This window comes from Gambusia affinis, linkage group LG22 (genome assembly GCF_019740435.1).
Source record: "Gambusia affinis linkage group LG22, SWU_Gaff_1.0, whole genome shotgun sequence".
Taxonomy (NCBI): domain Eukaryota; kingdom Metazoa; phylum Chordata; class Actinopteri; order Cyprinodontiformes; family Poeciliidae; genus Gambusia; species Gambusia affinis.
In genome coordinates, this window is record NC_057889.1 from 16,623,393 (window position 1) to 16,640,932 (window position 17,540).

Consider the following 17,540-nt stretch of genomic DNA (forward strand, 5'->3'; position numbering starts at 1 on the left):
CATAATTACAGAAAGATTGATGACAGATGATGAATAAACACCGTAGAGACGGGACGGGACCAAATAAATCTCTCTTGTGTTTCTTCGGTGTGGAGGTGTTGCAATTAAACGTATGGGGTCTAGTTGTATGAAGATGTATGTTTATTGGTAGTCATAAATAGCATTTACCGTTATGGTATAGGAGAAAGTACACCTTCTTTCAATTCTGGAGTTTTGTCCATAAGGACATCATAAAACCAATCTGGTCTTTACCAAGTTTTAAAATCTCACCTGAAGTGTACATAAACATGCCATAGATTTTATTTTTTCCAAACCAAAAGAATCTATGTGACGAAGTAAGTACATCCCTCCTAGAAGCCAGAAAAGCAAATGCAATGCACTGTTTGATTGGTCGTCAACAAGGAAACCCCCTCTAAGCAGTTTGTCGACACAATGCAAAGGCAACAGCAATGATTGTAAATAAGCAATTGTTGCTGTCCATCAATCTAGAAAGGGTTAAGGCCATTTTCAACTAAGATTTTTTTTACAAATGCAAAGTGTTTAAGACGGCTGACATTTTCTCCTCGTGTGAATTTCTCTGAAAATTCTTTCCAAAGATACAGCAAGTTGCATAACGTTTAGAAAAACTGCAAAAACCCAGGAGCTACATCTCCTTCACTGGATTCACTTAGCATGTCAAACCGCACATTTCTAGACAATGTGATCTAGAAAAAGATGGCTAGCTTGTTTGGATTGGTTGACTATAAAAAACTGGATTCTAAACAAAAACTGGCAGAAAAATTTGAGCTGATAAGCCGCAAAACTATTGGAACAATGTCCTACAAAAAAATGGGACCAAAGTGCAAATGGTAAAACCTCCATTTGATTGAAATATCGTTGATGGACGTGAAGCGAGCTGGCAGAAACGAATGGCTGTGAACACTACTTGTAATATCTAGAAAAATAAGTCTACAGTTCTCAACAATGAGAAATTGACTCAAGTCTGGCTTGAATTATGGGGTGTACTTAGTTTCACACACACATATACACATAACTTTGTATTTTGTTTGACCTTTTTACACTTGAGGTTAGATTTATATATTTTAGTAACAACAGCAAAGAGCACATTTATTTTGTCCTTAAAAGTAAAACCATATGACTGGATTGTTGCTTTCTTCTGAACAGACCATGCAGTTAAGAGAATTGGAGGAGTGTTGCACCCTCTTGTGGTCAGATGTCTTACTGCCATCAACCAAGAAAATAGGTGGCTTTGTTTACATGTGTTAGACATTCTTAGTTTTTCTGGTATAACATTAACAGTTTCATATTTGAGGTTAAACGTAAAGCAGAGAAGTGAAATTTCAGACATTTTAGGAGTAAAAACTGAATCTTACACTTCTTTGGAGGAGAAAATTACATGATATTGCCAGGGGACACATCTTGAATAGCTCAGAATTGCACTCTAGAACTTTCGCTTTTTAAGGAGGAACGCTATAAAGACTGAATGAAATTTCCTCAAAGAACAAAAATATAGAAACTTTTTAAGGTAATCTCATTTTAAAGAAGCAATATTTAAATATACCATCTGACAGGGCAACTCTTTAGAAACCACGTTTTTTTCTTACTATAAAAATATAATTTGCAGTGTGAACAATGGCTTTCTGTGGCATTGAGGTCACAGGTTTGAAAATCAAAGAGAAACACTACTACGAGAGTCTCTACAGGTGTGTCAGGAGCTACTACACAGAGGCCTCTGCAGTCGTTGTCGGGCTTTGGCTCTGGGCTGGACTGGATGGACAGGAATTCTCTGGACTTCCAGGAGTCCGGAGGGTAGATTTCCTCTTCCCGTTCCGCACCGTCAGTTCATCTTTGGGCTTAAATGTCAGAGGCACGAAGCCATCAGCGTCTGCCACAAGTACGATCCACAACGGTCCTGGGAAAGAAATGCACAAGACTGTTAGCGCTCCATGCTGTAGTTGAAAAGAGCAATAATCGTCCATTTCCCATTATAGAGAAGCACCCATTTAGCTTTTTATATTTCAGTTGCATCAACAGCAGAAAGTAGCAAAAAAATCTGCCAATTAGCTGAAGCTGTTAAATAACTCCAATATAGTTGACTTGGATTTTTTTAGTCACGAAGACCCTCAAAAAGCTGCTAAAAAGAGCCTGAAATGATACGGGCTATCAGTTCTCTTAGAATCCGCAATAGAGCAGAAGCCTCACAGATTCAGTATTCTTAAAAGTGACAATGTCAGTCATTTGTTCACTGATCTGACAGAGGATCTCAACAGTTAATAGTTGGTAAGACAAGATAGAAGTGATTTTATGCAACGGTCCTCTGCAGAGTTATAAGCATACTTTGCTGTCTTTACAGAGCAAACTGCAGCGCCTAGAACAAAAGAAGAAACTGACTTTCATCAGCTCTTAAAATGTGCCATTTCTCTTTAGGCCAGTCCATGTGTTTTTTGGCAAACCTCTTCCCCACGTCATTTTGTTTCTGGCAATGGTCATTTGTGGAGGTATCTTGGCCCAGCTATGCTCCAAAACCAACTGTCCGGGCAAATATGAACACTGCCATGTTGAGTTAACGTGAGTTGGTTAATCAGAAGAAAATAACCAAACAAAAACAAAACACTTTGCCTATCAGGAATGATAAGCTGCTTTTGTTTTAAACCCTGTAATCTGATCTAGGCGTCTAATCACTTCCAATAATAGCTGAGGCACGTTAACAGGAGAACAATATCAGACTATGTTGTTAAGGTAACAATTAACTCTTTGAAAAGACATTCTTTATGGAGTAAACCATTTTTGGTGGCTGTTGCTAAAAGATGATGTGTAAAGAGAGTTGGCCCAGGTAGTAAAAGCACCCAACTGCTCCTGGTCAGAAGGAGGAAGCCCATCGAACGAGGTTTCCTGAACTGCACGCAGCGAGGGACCTGCCCAAGAAGACTAAGGAGTTTCCTCCTAGTGGTTTCCATTGATTAACTCTGTACTCTGTCACAACATCATTAATCTTATGTGCTATGAGACACAGAGGACTTCCAAGACCATCTTTGGTTTGACAGTAAAACAAACAGACAAGCATTACACCATTAGGTAATGGTAGTTCTATTCTTCTACACATACCGTACATCATCTCCACAGTGGTAAGGTTGAAAAGGTCTTGGATGGCACGCAGGCACAGCTTCCCATCACACAGAAGCACTGGCCTTCTCTCATCGATGAACACATTCTCCGATAACTGCTTCTGCATGTGCCAACACAAAATGAAAATCAGTACCAGCTCTTGTGTAAAAAGTCCATCAATGTCGAAATAAGCTTGTAGTTACTGCATAGGTCAATGGGTAGACAAGATGTGCTTAATAAGGACTAAACGACTCACTACAACATTACCTGGCATGTGACATTGACATATGGGGGATCAGTAACGTTGGGATAGACCGTTGGGGCCTTCTTGCCATTCTGCGTATAATCTCTGATTTCTGTCAGGCATTGTTGTACGTCTGCAAAGCGTGTAAAAAGCCTTTCCATGTTGTGAACAAGCTGTTCCAGGGAGCGCTCTCTGGTCCATCCGGTTGTTTTCTCAGGCATGGGTAGCGTCGGCGGCTCCGAGTGGAGCTTCTCCGATGGCTCGAAGCGAGGAGAACTTGCCCGGCTGGAGTCTCTGCTGGCCTGGGCTCCGACTGCCAGGCTGGTCATCCGATTGACATGGTCCATGTCAAAGTTCTCGACTGTGATGGACGAGGCTCTGGACGAGGCTCTTTCTTGCCTCTCAGAGAAGTCTACGGAGGTGGTGATGGGGCTGGGTTCGTTGCTCCTGATCTCCTCGACCAGCCTGCGTCTGCTCCCTGGCGAACAAACTACCCTTCCAGGCAGAACCAAGTCTTTTATCCCTGGCCGCTCCCTGTCATCCTTTGACAGGTGCTCTGAGTGTCTCCTAATCCCTGCGCAGAAATTAGAAGATTCATGGTTGAGAGCAGAGGGGGATGGTGCAATAGCTGTTTCTCCGTCGTATATTAGCTCTTTGGATATGAGGCGAAGAATATATTTGTCCGTGTTGGAAGATGGAAGGAAGGCAGGATCAGTAGTCTTCTGCCTGCCCACCATCAATAGCAGAACCTTGTCACTGAGGAAGCAGACACCTTTGGGTCTTTCGTTCTGCTGCAGAGAAATCTGCTGGACATTGGGCATAGCAGACGGTGTGATACAGTAAACAAGAACCATGTTGCAGGTATTGGAAGCAACTGCAACTGTGGAGGCACGAGGATCAAAAGCAACAATATCAGGGACCAAAATCCCTGGAATGCTGACTTTGCGGGTTGTAGTTACCTTTCGCTCGTAGGTAACCAGAACGAGGTGCGAGCTGTCCTGCCCAGTACCTGTCACAGTGTCTCTGCGCCGCAAGTGGATAAGGGGGCTGGGATCCGAGCGACGGTGCTTCGCCAGGAGATGGGTAAGATCAAGGGGGCCTGAGCTGGGGATATATGATCTCTCTGACTCAAAAGACCTTCTTCTTGAATCCAAAATGCCATCATCATCTGCCATGACTATGTGCGAGCCCTGACCTTGCAGGGTCTCTGTCGGCAGGTCAAAAGGTATCCCGGAGTTTAGTCCACATAATTTATCAAGCGGTAGCTCTGTAGCCACAGCTACCTGAGCTTCCCCGGTGGCCTCAATTGCACAGATGTAGCCCCCCACGTCAAAGATAGGGCAAAAAGTGCATGCCACCAGGCTTTTCTGGATGTCATTCCAAATGAACGAATGCAGAGCACTGCCAATAGCCACCACCAGGCGGGTGCCATCCTTAGTCCAACAAGCGCAATGAATGAGCCCACTGCCTTTGATGTCTGCTTTGATCCTCCTGTTGTCGACCCTGACAGAAAACAACACGGACGTGTCTCGCTTCGTCAGCACAGCCAGCATGTCCAGTTTAGGATGCCAGACGCAGCCTTGAGAAAGCAAGGGAAAGGGCTCACTCATCTCGCAGGTTTGCGTGCACAGCAGCTTGTTCTGCTCAAGAGCACTGAGCTGAAGCTGCCACACCGTAACATGTTTCTTATGCTGGACAGCCAGAAGGGCAGGGGAGTCCGAGCAGCACAGTGGGCCCCAGAAGAGTCCGAAGACATGCTCAAACTGCCCGATTACATTGGTGTCTCCAAACTTCACCTCGCCATTGATGAAGTAGAGAGCCGTCAAGCAGACCTGCTTTCCATCTGTCCATGCAATCCCGTGCACAGGGTGGATGGCTTGGTGTAGAGTGTTGAGTCCACTCCTAAGGAGCTTTGCTTTACCAAGATCCATCCTGAAAGGAACAAAAAACCTTAGATGAAGACAAAAATATATGTCTCAAAAAAGAAGCATTGATGACAGAGACCTAGCTGAGTTACTTTTTACAAGGGTAGCTATTGCTACCTGTGCAGATTAAGAACAGTAAAAGCCTCTCCTGTGTCTCCTCCCAAGTACACGCTTTAATCCCCCTCTGCCTGAGCTGAGGCTGTCGTGACGAACACCTACAGCTGCTTATGCCGGATGACCTTAACAACGTACAGTTAGGAGCCCAGGGTATTAACGGCGTTGTGTTGAGTGGGTCACCGCACCGTCTTTTTTTAGATATGGTGAAAGTTGGTAATAAGCCTTACAAAATAGATCTTAACCTCAAGTAATAAGGGAACAGATGTAAAATCACACAAAGAAGCAAATATACATCTGGGATCTTAATCTGGTACCTTAAGTAAATGAAACATTACTGTATCCTATAGAGGGTTTATTTCAGTCACTGAGATTAAAAAAGATCTTCAGAATTTTAAGTGGGATCAATATGTTCAGATTTTAATTTTCCCATATAATTACCTTATGCACATATTTGGCATTCTAAAAACGTGAAATAAAAAATATTGGTGCACAAAGATGTTTTGTAGGCTTCTTTACATTTTTTTTTTACATTACTCAGTTGCATATTTCTTTGGATTGGAGTCTGCTATTAATAAATGCTCAGTATTTTCTTACGTTATAAATTTGTCCATCCTTACAGTCTGTTATTTTCTTAGTTCCTGTTAATGTACAGTATGTTATTCTTAGGTCTGTTTTTATATTTGTATTTTTGTTTAGATGTATAGATGAGTTGACAGTTACTTTGCTACTGGTACACATGAATTTCTCCACTGAGGGACAATAAAGATGATTGCAATGACAATGTTGTTATTTTTAAGTTATGATAAGAATGACAATAAAAATGACAAAATAATTTTTTTATAAATAACTTTTTTATGTCTCTGTCACCCCACTTTATCTTAAAATCGTTTCTTAGACTAAAAATAGTCAAAGTGCTGCATTTACATTTTGAAAAAACATCAGACTGAAGATCACTGCATCTCAACCAAGTACATAAACTAGAAATCTGCTATTCTGCCCTGGTCCTCTTGACAAATCGCATCTTATGCTATATTGTTGCCAAATTTGACAGAAACCAATGCAATATTCTCATATTTGGCTCTAGCATTTTGGCGAAGCTACCATGTTACTAGGGAAACCTACTTGAAGGTTGAATTTAATTTTAAAATAATCCATAATCAAACAAAAAACACTCCAAAATAACTTAGGTAAGCTGCCTTATTTGATGTCACCAGAAGCACTTGCAGGGAATTCTGTATTTTCCTTAAAATGGAACTCACAACAAAATAGCAAAAATACATTTAAAAATTGAGCATGATATGATCTATGGCAGGGGTGTCAAACTCCAGGCCTCGAGGGCCGCAGTCCTGCAACTTTTAGATGTGCCTCTGCTGCACCACACCTGAATAGAATAATTAAGGCTCTGGAGAACTGGTCTACACAAGGTGGAGGTAATTAAGACATTTCATTCCAGTGTTTTGTACCTGTGGCACATCTAAAAACTGCAGCCCTCGAGGACTGGAGTTTGACACCCCTGATCTATGGGATCACAGGCTATTTCTACAATGAGTTCACAAATTTTAGAGAGTCTGGCAATATATATATAGGCAAGTAGCTTTAAGTTGTGAAATCCAAATACGAACGAGACGGCACAGACATGCAACTTTACTAAGCATACCTGAAAATCCAACAGCCGTCTCAGACGAAAACGTGACAAAAGCATAGAAACACAATTTCTTCACATCGTTACCAGCTGAAATGTGTCTACAACGTTGCTCTAGTGAATGACTCGGAAACAAAACTAACCGTACTAGGGTAAGTGCATTATGGGATATGTAGTTTGTTGACCAATCATTTCTGTTTTCCCGTTATGAATGCTTTATAAACCGTTACTTTCATTGGCTGTAAAATAAAATAAATACTTAATCTCTTTAAAAACACACACACACACACACACATACAACCAGGCAAAAAATAAACAAAATAGACCAATGAACAACAAGAGCTAGCATCTCCTCGATGAGGCGCAAGAACGCGATACAGTTTTTAGTTCTCGACTGTGTCTCGCGACAGAATATCCGGGCTCTCTCTGTGACGGCTGGTCGAGGCTGCGGGGGTCGATGGTAGTCCGCTGAATACATGGTTTCAATCGATTAAGCCCGACTTGTAGCCGCAAAGGAGGACAACGCCGGCTGTTGAAAGGGCTTTTTAGGTTTTATGTTTCTTAGTTAGCCTTCAAAGTAGCACAACCATGGGCGTAGAAGTCGAGACCATATCTCCCGGTGATGGTAAGTAAATGTAGCCGCCTGGGTTGCCTTTGATGCGGGGTGGGAAGTGGTGCTGTTGCTGACCCCCTGGAATGTCGTGGTGCTAGTGAATATTGTTGCCGTTCCAAAAGTAAAAATTTCATAAATGAATATTACGAGTTGGCGTAGTTAGCTAAAACCCGTTAGAGCTATAATTAGAGTTGTGTGATAACGCTCAATCTTGAAGGGGCTCATCCTCACTGAAAGGCTTGCATGGCATCTTTCCAGAACGCTCCATACTCACTATGAAACGTGCTAGTCCTACCAATTTTACATAACGGGACTCCGTAAATTATTGTTTTGCGTGGCATCAGAAATTTGTTACCATAATTTCGGGCAACAACTAAAGTAAGGAAGCTGAACCTGCGTCCTAACTCCCATTGTCAAAAGTAAGCAGATTATATTTATACTCTAAGCAAAATGCATGCAGGGTACTGTTGCCACAAGGGAGTGTGTGAATCCGAATGAAGTTAGTCTACAGGCTCGAAGGCAGGGAGCAGAGGTTTGGCTCCTGGAGATCTTAGAACTTAAACTTAAAGTAATCAAGGGATGAGTTTTTTCCCCTCCCACAAATATACAGTGTCAATAAAAACACAATGGAATATGCATGAAATGCAAAGTGTTTTAGAAAGTGCCCCCAAGCCTTCATGGAGCTTCCTTGGATTTTAATACTCACTATGACCTGTTTGGTTTCTGTGCACATTCATCACCAGGATGATTGATAAAGATCTTGGATAATCAAATCTATTTAAGATCCAGGATTTCAAAGGGCGATAACAATTTCTACTTTTTTTTTTTAAACTCTGACCAGATAATTCAGTTTTTATCCCTTTATCCCATCTTTTCTACGGCTTTTTTGTCAGAAAATGAAACAAAAATGTCCTTTTATGAAAAAAAAAAAAAAAAAAAAAGGTTGCCAGTCTGCATTTAATGAAGGTAATATTAACAGATTCGGATATTTGGCCGACTGATTCGTGCATCTCTAAAATCTGGTCCCTCCGGTCTGTACTGGTCCTTTTAACAACCCATTTCCATGTTTTTGAATCCATTCCAGATTCTAACATGCAGCTCAAACATTTTACTACGCAATAGAAAAATAAACCAATTTGCAGAAAAAGTTTAATTTAAAATTATGCGGAATACAGGAAACAACATAAAACGGCAACAAAAAAATAAATAAACCGCATATAAAAAAAAAACCATATACCGTTTCACAACTATTGAATCACTTAAAACAATTACAAGATAAGCCTCTCCTTCTCAGAAGTGAACATTTCCAAAGAAAGGCCAAACATGTGTTGTTCATTACATAGGTAATTGTTTTTCTTGTTGTTTTTTTTTCATATCCTGACTCTCTTGAAACTCTGCATCCTTCCTTTGTCCTTGCTGCTGAAAGAGGAAATCTGCCCGTTTTGGACGTGATCTGCTCTGCTAGTGTTACAAGTCGCTCGCTCGCACAATTCCCACATTCTGCAGGCCGGTGCACCTGCGTGTTGGTTTGAGTTTCATAAGCTCAGCCGGGCTGCGTCTCCTCTGTCAGGCACCATTAGTTTGCTTTGGTTCTGAAAGAGAAGTCAGATGTTTTCCTCTGCTAGACTCTGTTTCGGCTTGTCACTCACACGCACACGTGTATACACACACACACACACACACACATACGTACATCTGCTTTCCTGTTTGTCAGAAGGCCTTGTTTTAAGGTGGGGCAGTAAGACATGGAGACGTTTGGGGAAATAAATTTGGGCTGTTCCGTGCCTCAGGGTTGGCTGTACAGACAACTAGGTCAGACAGAAAGTAAACAGAACCTAGTTCACATGTCATCTGTCGGCATCACGTGTTTTCTTTTATGTGCATATAGAACCAGACCCACTCTGGCACGTTTTCTACCGTAAACCGGTTAAGTGTCGGTATTTTTGTGGCATTGCCTCTGGGTTTTTGCAGTAATTTGAATGTTTATTTGGCCCAGAGTTCAGCTGTGATTAACTAATGTGTGAGTCATTTTGAGCTGAATAAAATTCAAGCATCTTCCGATGAGTAAATATTTATGAGTTAAACTTATAAACTGCTAAATATCTAAAACACCAATGGCCCCAATAATCTCCTTATCTTTAGTGTTTTGGTGTTAAGATAATTTTCCGTTTTCTTCTTTGTTTAAATAAATTAAACTGTCAACCAATTAGATTTTAGTGGAAGCGAGGCATTTTAGTGAAGTATACAGTTTTGAAACTTAATTTGGAAGAAAGGAAATATACAGCCAGGCATTATCTGCATAACAGTGTTATGCGATATCTTTACAAAGTAGCATGGGACCAATAGGATGAGAGCAAAAGCAACAGGGGTCCCAAAGCAGAACCTTGTGGAACGTCTGGAGAATGAGACCTTGCAACCAGTGATGTACAAATAGAACAATTTTTGCCAAATACCAGTATTTTAGTGACATCTGAGACCAATTTTTATTTTTTATTCTTTAATATTTGGTTTATATTTGAACAAAGTAGATGTCTGGGATACTAATAATCCTTGTCTTGTGTGAGAAAACTTGCTTCTGTGTCCTTTTAATGGAGTCTGCTAACAGCTTGGGTGAACAACAGCTTAGACAAAGGCTTCAGATGTTTTTAGGATGATCTCAGTTGGGAATCTCCTGGCTTAGGCTGGCCATTTGGGGACAGAAGTTTTGCGCAACATGTAGTGCAAAGCAAGTGTCTCAATTTTTTTATTTATTTTTTTAACACAAAACTAATCATTTTGCTGTTATTTCTTAGTATTTTCCAATAATTCTTTTCAAATCAGTTATTCTTGCACTCCTGTATTGTCTTATTGAACGTAAGGTGACGTTTCTCCCCCATCTTTAATTTTCTTTGCCGTTCGACTGGCTGGATTTGCCTGTAAGCTGCTGGTATTTTGGAGGCAAGGCCTTACAAAGTACAGAGTTAAGCCAAAACAAGTCTGTACAAAAGGCTAAAAAAAATCTCATTATATGAGCTTGGGAAAATGCATTTTCACAGATTAGATGGAAAATGTTTCTCTTGAAATGAAAAATAAAAACTATACATCGTGGAAAAATCTGAGAGTGTTAGCCTTTCCTCAACCCTGCCCTGATTCTATTTGACCGGAATTGGAGACACAACCTCAAACAGTAAGGAGACATAGTTCTCCGAACATAACTAGATTAAGAACCTAGTCTGCTCTGTTTTCCAGCGTTTAGCAATACAGAACTCCTCTGTTGCTCTTCAAAACTACTGTGTCTCTTTTTTTTTTTCTTATTTCTCGTCTTTTCACTTGGGGGATCTTAGACGTGCAGACACTCGCATGCCAGACCGGACAGACACAAAGATTTGTGGCGGTGACCTCTCTCTGACTCCCGGTGAGAGTTGCGATCGCCCAAATTAGCAGAGAGGTCACTGCCAACTCGGCAGATACCAGCTCTGGCACTCAAACCTGCATACAGAATACAGTGCTTTTTCTAAAGTATTCATGCCTCCTAGTCAACACATTTTGTCTTGCTCCAAGTGCAGATTTAAGGGGAATTTCATGTGATGGCCCAACATAAAATAGCACATTGTTATCAAGTGTAAATTTATTCAAAGCTATACATAGGAAAAGGTAAACAGACTGTTCAGCCATCATGAATAATTTTTTTTGTATGACTTTACCCATTCCTCTTGGGAAAATATCTCATTTTTTGTTTAGATTCTTCCATCTATCCACTCTGGCTGACTGCCCTACTCCTGCTGGAAAAAAAGGCTTCCCCACACCATGATGATGCCACCGCCATATTTGAAATATACTCACATTCAATTCAAAAATACTTTTATTTATCCTAAAGGGACGTTAAATGTTATCATAACTAATTTCAAGCAGGCACCTTCAAAGAGTCATTGTGGATGTTGATGCTGTGGACAGGAAGGATCTCCAGTAGCAGTCAGTCTCACAGCGAGTCTGAAGGAATTTGGTGCAATCATTAGACTGTTGGTGTTTGACGGTCTAATGATTGCCATGACATGCTAACAGCCAAATATCTGGAGAAAAGAGACAATATTCCACAGTAACATGTCCTGGATGACACTATCAGTTGTTGGCAAGCACTGATAATCCACCTCATTTGCTCTTGCTGCTTCTCTCTAAATCTCTCTCGTAATCTTGTCTTAATGGTGGGGATCATGGTGTTTGCATGGTTAATGATTAGTGCCATCCTTACTTGGCCGGTTAGTGTAGGTTGATGGCCGTGTTTTGGAAGATTTCCAGTTGTGCCAAAAACCTGTTTCAAAATGATGAAGTAAACGGTTCAATCCAATGTTCAGTACTTGGGATATTACCATAAAAAAAGTCGCTGTTTGATTCTCCCTCTTCACATCCTAATCCTATTGAAAGATATTGTTTGTGTTCGTAAGTTCAAGAGGTTTGAATACTTTGTCAAGGCACTGCGGGTCCCTCTCATTCACTCACACCCCTGTTTCTGTCATCAAGCCCGAATGTCCATGTGCTCACGGAGTGGCAGCTCTAACAGCTGCAGTCCTGCTGTCTCAAGCTTGTTTCTAAGCATATCAGACTGTCGCCAAAGGAGGAAAACGTAGGCTGATATGGTATCAGTCAGCATGAAGAAAGGAAAATGAGTCCGAGATAAATGCAGCGATTGGCGGCACCGGGTTTCTGTGACAAACAGTGTGCTTAGTTTTTTTTCTTTTTCTTTTTTTTCTTTTTTTTTTAACTTAAATAAAACTACTAGTGGGGAAAACCTAATTTGGGTTGTTCTATAACAAGTTCAGGTTCTAGAGTTTGACACCTGAGAACACCAAAGCCGAGGCTTGACAGCTTAAGGTGCGCCTGAAGAGCAGGCTGAAAGTCACAAGCTGCCAAACTACTTCCAGGGAAGAAATGTTGTTTGAGTGTCTGTGGATGTTTTCACTGCCAACAGTATGGAGTTTATGCAAGCGATTCAGACGAGCATCATCTCCTGTTGAGTGGTTGACTGTTTGACGGGCTTTTTTCACAGCTCGTATTCTGATTGTAAACATAATACCCTCTACACAGCTTACACCTGGCAGATGCCGTGAGGAAAAATAAGTTATAGCACACTTGTATTCATTAACCAAACCTTGTTTGTACATGAAAAAGATGCAACCAAGACTATAATGATAAATTGATTCTAAATACTCCATTATACAAAGAGAAATGTGCAAGACTTGACTTGGTCATTAAGACGTGTGATCATGCAGCACTGACGCGGGTCTGGTCTGCAGATAGCTTTACACACGTCTCAGTTCATCCGCATTTGAGCCCAGGGGGCTGCTCTACTGGCAGCTTTTCTAGACGAGGGGCAACACAGGATACAGTAAACGGAGTAAAAATAACCCCACCCCTGTGTGGTATGGCGTTTTGCCAGCCTACAACCAAGTGAAACCCTCTGGCGGCGAGAGAGAGCCTGAGAGCAGAGCGCAGGAAGGGAAAGGCTGAGCTTTATTTTTGCAGACCTCGCCCAGGCTTAGCTATACAAAAACTGATAACAGCAGTGACACTCTGTGGGTCTTGGGTGGTCAGCAATATGGATTCTGGGTCAGTGCTTTGTTTGTGCACAGTGTAAATATTGAGAATAATTCTGTTATTATTCCCTTTTTTTCTTTTTTACTTTTGACCAAATGTTTATATGCACTGTCTTTTCATTGGACATTTCACCTTGTGTGAAATCCAGTTCAATATGTCTACAGTAAAAAAAAAGTAGGTTTTATATATATATATATATATATTCCGGATCTTCTTTACGTCATCCACAACCCCATCCAATCACAAGAGTCAACTGTTGTTCATCATCCCTCCATTGCCTCCCTTCATGTGGACAGTGGTTTAATTTGAATTGCCCCCCACTGAACTCATTAAACTGAACCCACTTTATGCGCTTCTTGCCAAACGTTGTTGTCCTGCTACTCGAATGACCTGCAGCAGGTGGCGTTTGCTTTGGTGTGTCTGCGAACCTGTTGACTCCACGATTGGAAAGGGCCGTGGCCATTGATATATGGACTATGGAGGCTTCTCGGAAACTGTAGACTCGCTAATTTTAGGGGAAGCGAAAGAGGAGAAGCAGTACAGTATCAACATTCATATGACTAGATGGGCAAGACACCATGACTGCATTTTGGTTGACACTAACTTTAAATGCCAAATATTCACACTTATTGGAAAGAATTATGACAGGCGGCTAAATTAGGGACTATCGCGGAGCCACTTGATAAGCAGGTGGTTAGGATTTTGTTTCTTTCTGGTGCTTTCATTCCATGTGAAGTGTCAAAATGACTGAGTTCGTTTTATGTTACTGGTACAAATATGGACATAGTCCTAAATTATTAAATGTTAGCTTGTGGTAACAAACATCTAGGTCCCCTTCACACCACACCACAACATTAAAAGTCAAAATTTTGATGGTGTCTGCAGGATACTGTAGGGTGCATCAGAAACCGGTGGAGCGAGAGAGTTTCCAGACTGGCAGTGACCAGGCACTGGAAATTATCCATAGTCAAATATTGATGGTACATTTTGGTGGTGTCAGAATATTTGGATCCTGGACACAGTTGGAGTTTGTCCTCGATATCTCCATGCGTTCCCAGATATAAGTTGTCAGAGAATATGAAGTCTGAGAGGGTTTTACTGAGCTCGTGCCAAGACTACAACCTCTTCACACCCACCCTAGGCTAGTAGCCCTCCAAACAAAAATAACATGTTTGGCAGCTAGCTGCTTATCCTCAGCTAAAATGAATGACCCACAAATTCACACACTGATGGTGGCAAGCTACTTGATAGTAGCCGTAAATGCGCTGGGGCGATCTGACAGAGGTGACACCGGCACCATTGGACCATCTGATCACCAGCAGGCGAGGTGGGTGAAGTGTCTTGCACAAGGACACAACGACAAGAGGCGGGTGGAGCGGGGATCAAACTGGCAACCCATCAATTGCGGGACAAACTTCTGTCAAACGTCTACCACACCACCATTGACAACATTGTCCCGATCTGCAAGATTTTTCCAAAAGCACGAAAGTTTTACTTGGAGGCACATTTTGCATATTGTATGTAATTCCTTCTGTGTACACTTTCCAACTTAGGCGACATACTCAGCTGTGCAACAAACTTTGTACAGAAGACTCCTCCGCACCGTTTTGTACTAAAAATGTTGAAGAAAATGGTGATGGTCTTTCCTCCATCACAAAAAGGCTGAATATGATGGTGTAGGTGCAGAAACCTCCTATATACGTGAGAGATCAATAAGAAATTTAGCAGCTAGCGAAGATAGATCCTCGTGCAGATGTGAAATTTGCTCAGTAGACAAACTCAACCAGTCTTCAATGGTTTTTATTAAATTGTTGTGCAGAGGCAATGATGGATATACTCTAAATGAAAAATGCAATAGACAGAGAAATTAGATGTATATTTCTGTGCAAAAATCTTCAGCGGACCATCTCCAGGCCTCTTACAGAGCAGCTGCAGTTGAAAGTTTGCCTTCATCAAAAACTGAAAAGAAGTCATCAAAGAATGTCAAGTGTATTGGCCTGTAGCTTTGGTGATACTAATATAACTTTTTACACCTGGTACTAGAGGCATCTTCTGTAGATCAGTACAAAGTACATGCCTTTACTCTCATTAACAAACCTTCTAAAGTTACTATTTACACCCAGCTCATTCCCAAGTTGTGGAGACAAACTGATCCTTAGAGCAGGGTTTGCTTGCAGGTACGGATCGCTTGTGCAGGAACAATAACAAACTGTTTTTAAGGGTGTGATTGTTTTGCTGGCTTGGCTTTTAAAGGGTTTCAAAGTTCACAAGCCATTGCATCTCTGAAGTTATTAAAGCACGCTACAAAGGAAGAGCAGTGTTTTTCTGCCTTTATATAAGTGTTTTTTGGCCCCAATCTTATTATCAAGCCTGAGTGTTTGGTCCGTTTCTGAAGGAGCAGAGTCCTGTACCGCTGTGCCTTTGTAATCCTTTTCTCCCTGTGGTCTACATACATGCAAGTGACGGCCTAGTTAACTTTTAAAAATAATCCGCCAAACTAGGCCAATGACTTCAGATTCCCACTGCTTTTGTTCATCGCAGTCAAGAAAGGAAACCACACCAGCCTAATAATCGTTTGCAGACCATGTCGGAAGCATGTTTGTTTATTTGAACCAACACCCGTGTTTTGTGCGATTGCCTGATCTCAAAGTGTTTGGATTTATTGTGTCGTTGGCAGGTATGTTGCAGAACGGGAAAAAGTTTGACTCCTCTCGAGACAGGAACAAACCTTTTAAGTTCAAGATTGGAAGGATGGAGGTTATAAAAGGCTGGGAAGAAGGAGTAGCACAGGTAAGAAAGCAATGTGCTTTCAGATGTTAGCATTGTTGGATTGCAGCAACAATGTCCTGGCTTAGAATCCTGGCCTGGGCTCTTTGTGCTTCGAGTTTGCCTGTTCTCTCTTTGAATGCGTGGGTTGTCTACAGGTAGTCCAGCTTCATCCTATGGTCCAAACACATAACTGTAAGGGGAACTGGCCTCTCTGAATGCTTGTTTGTCCCATTTGTCTCTGTGATGGACTGGTGTGTAGCCTACCTTACATCAAATGACTGCTAGAGAAACACCAGCACCCCCGGATCCCCAACGCGTATAGAAGGTGAATGATTCAATTAGTTTGTGGTACATACACTGGAACTTGCCCTGGAAGATTGTCGGCACATTTCTCAATTCTTTCAGACATTCACCACTGAAGTGGCATGAAACTATCACACATAAATGTATTATAGATCCAAAACTTGTTGGGGTTTTTTCTATTCAATGTAGAATAATTCGGTCCATATTCTGAAATGGGGCTGGTCTAACTTGGCTTAGGTTTCACTTGCTTGTGTGTTTTCTTTTAAACGCTAGGACAAAAAAACCTCATTCATGTAAAGAGGTATCAGGCAAACGTTATTTTGTATGTAACATTTCCTAATAAGAAAATACTGGTAAATTAAAAGAAATTACTCTGTTTTTTTACTACTTTTGTATTTTAAATTTGTTTTGTGGAGAAGTACGCTGCGAGTAAATCCAGATGTGTTCGTCTTCTTTCCCGCGTCTCAGATGAGCCTCGGCCAGAGGGCGAAACTCACCTGCACACCAGACATGGCTTACGGAGCGACAGGCCACCCCGGCGTCATCCCGCCAAACGCCACGCTTATTTTTGACGTGGAGCTGCTCAAGCTGGAGTGACGGCCGCTTTACGACACAAGGGTCGAAGGTCGACTGGAGATTGGGGGGGCCGCATTCGCCACGACCTGTTCTTACAGGACACCATACCTGCTTGCTGCCTGCCACGACCTCCCGCCTGCTTCTCCTCTTTGTTTTGATTTATACATCTTCTTCTTTTCAGTATTTAAATGTAACTTCTGCTGCTTCACTGGCGTCTCGTCATTATAGATTCTGTTCAGAGATATCCATGTCCTGCTCTACTTTTACTCTTATATTTTAGAATCGTGCTTTTTAAAAAAAAAAAAAAGTTTCCATCTAATGTTAGTTCTGTCTGAACACTCTTTCAGCGGATAAAAATCCAAAAACTATTGCAATCTAAACTGCCTTACAGTTCACACAACAGAGGACGGGTACACATGTTCAAGATCCCACATTTCTGCTCCGTACAATCCTGGGCATTATATACCACTGTCTGCATAGACACTTTGATAAAGGCTTGTCCTGCTGAATTCTCTGAATGATGTTGCTGTTCAGTTTGTTTTATAACCTATCTGTACATTTAATGCAAGTGTACCCTATCAGGTGCAACCCAATACTGTACAGTGTTGTTGAAGAGCCATTACCGCTGCAACAGTTTCCTGACCAAGTCCTGAATAAAATTTGGCATGTACTGTA

The 17,540-nt window shown here is 41.5% G+C and overlaps 2 protein-coding genes across 4 annotated transcripts; one reads left to right on the top strand and one right to left on the bottom strand.

Annotated features, from left to right (window-relative positions):
• Positions 1 to 123: 123 nt before the first annotated feature.
• LOC122825233 (WD repeat and coiled coil containing) lies at positions 124 to 7,176 on the bottom strand. Its single transcript, XM_044106473.1, has 4 exons — positions 7,049 to 7,176; positions 3,373 to 5,281; positions 3,106 to 3,226; positions 124 to 1,912 (listed from the first exon to the last, which is right to left on the bottom strand). Exons 2-4 carry the CDS (start codon positions 5,278 to 5,280, stop codon positions 1,719 to 1,721), a joined length of 2,223 nt encoding a protein of 740 aa, XP_043962408.1. The 5' UTR covers position 5,281; positions 7,049 to 7,176; the 3' UTR covers positions 124 to 1,718.
• fkbp1b (FKBP prolyl isomerase 1B) lies at positions 7,135 to 17,540 on the top strand. Of its 3 annotated transcripts, none has more exons than XM_044106480.1 (4): positions 7,135 to 7,186; positions 8,943 to 8,989; positions 15,895 to 16,007; positions 16,758 to 17,540. In XM_044106480.1, exons 3-4 carry the CDS (start codon positions 15,897 to 15,899, stop codon positions 16,884 to 16,886), a joined length of 240 nt encoding a protein of 79 aa, XP_043962415.1. In that variant the 5' UTR covers positions 7,135 to 7,186; positions 8,943 to 8,989; positions 15,895 to 15,896; the 3' UTR covers positions 16,887 to 17,540. The 3 variants fall into 3 exon arrangements, with proteins under 3 accessions (XP_043962415.1, XP_043962413.1, XP_043962414.1); XM_044106479.1 differs by lacking the exon at positions 7,135 to 7,186 and adding an exon at positions 7,334 to 7,659; XM_044106478.1 differs by lacking the exons at positions 7,135 to 7,186; positions 8,943 to 8,989 and adding an exon at positions 7,320 to 7,658.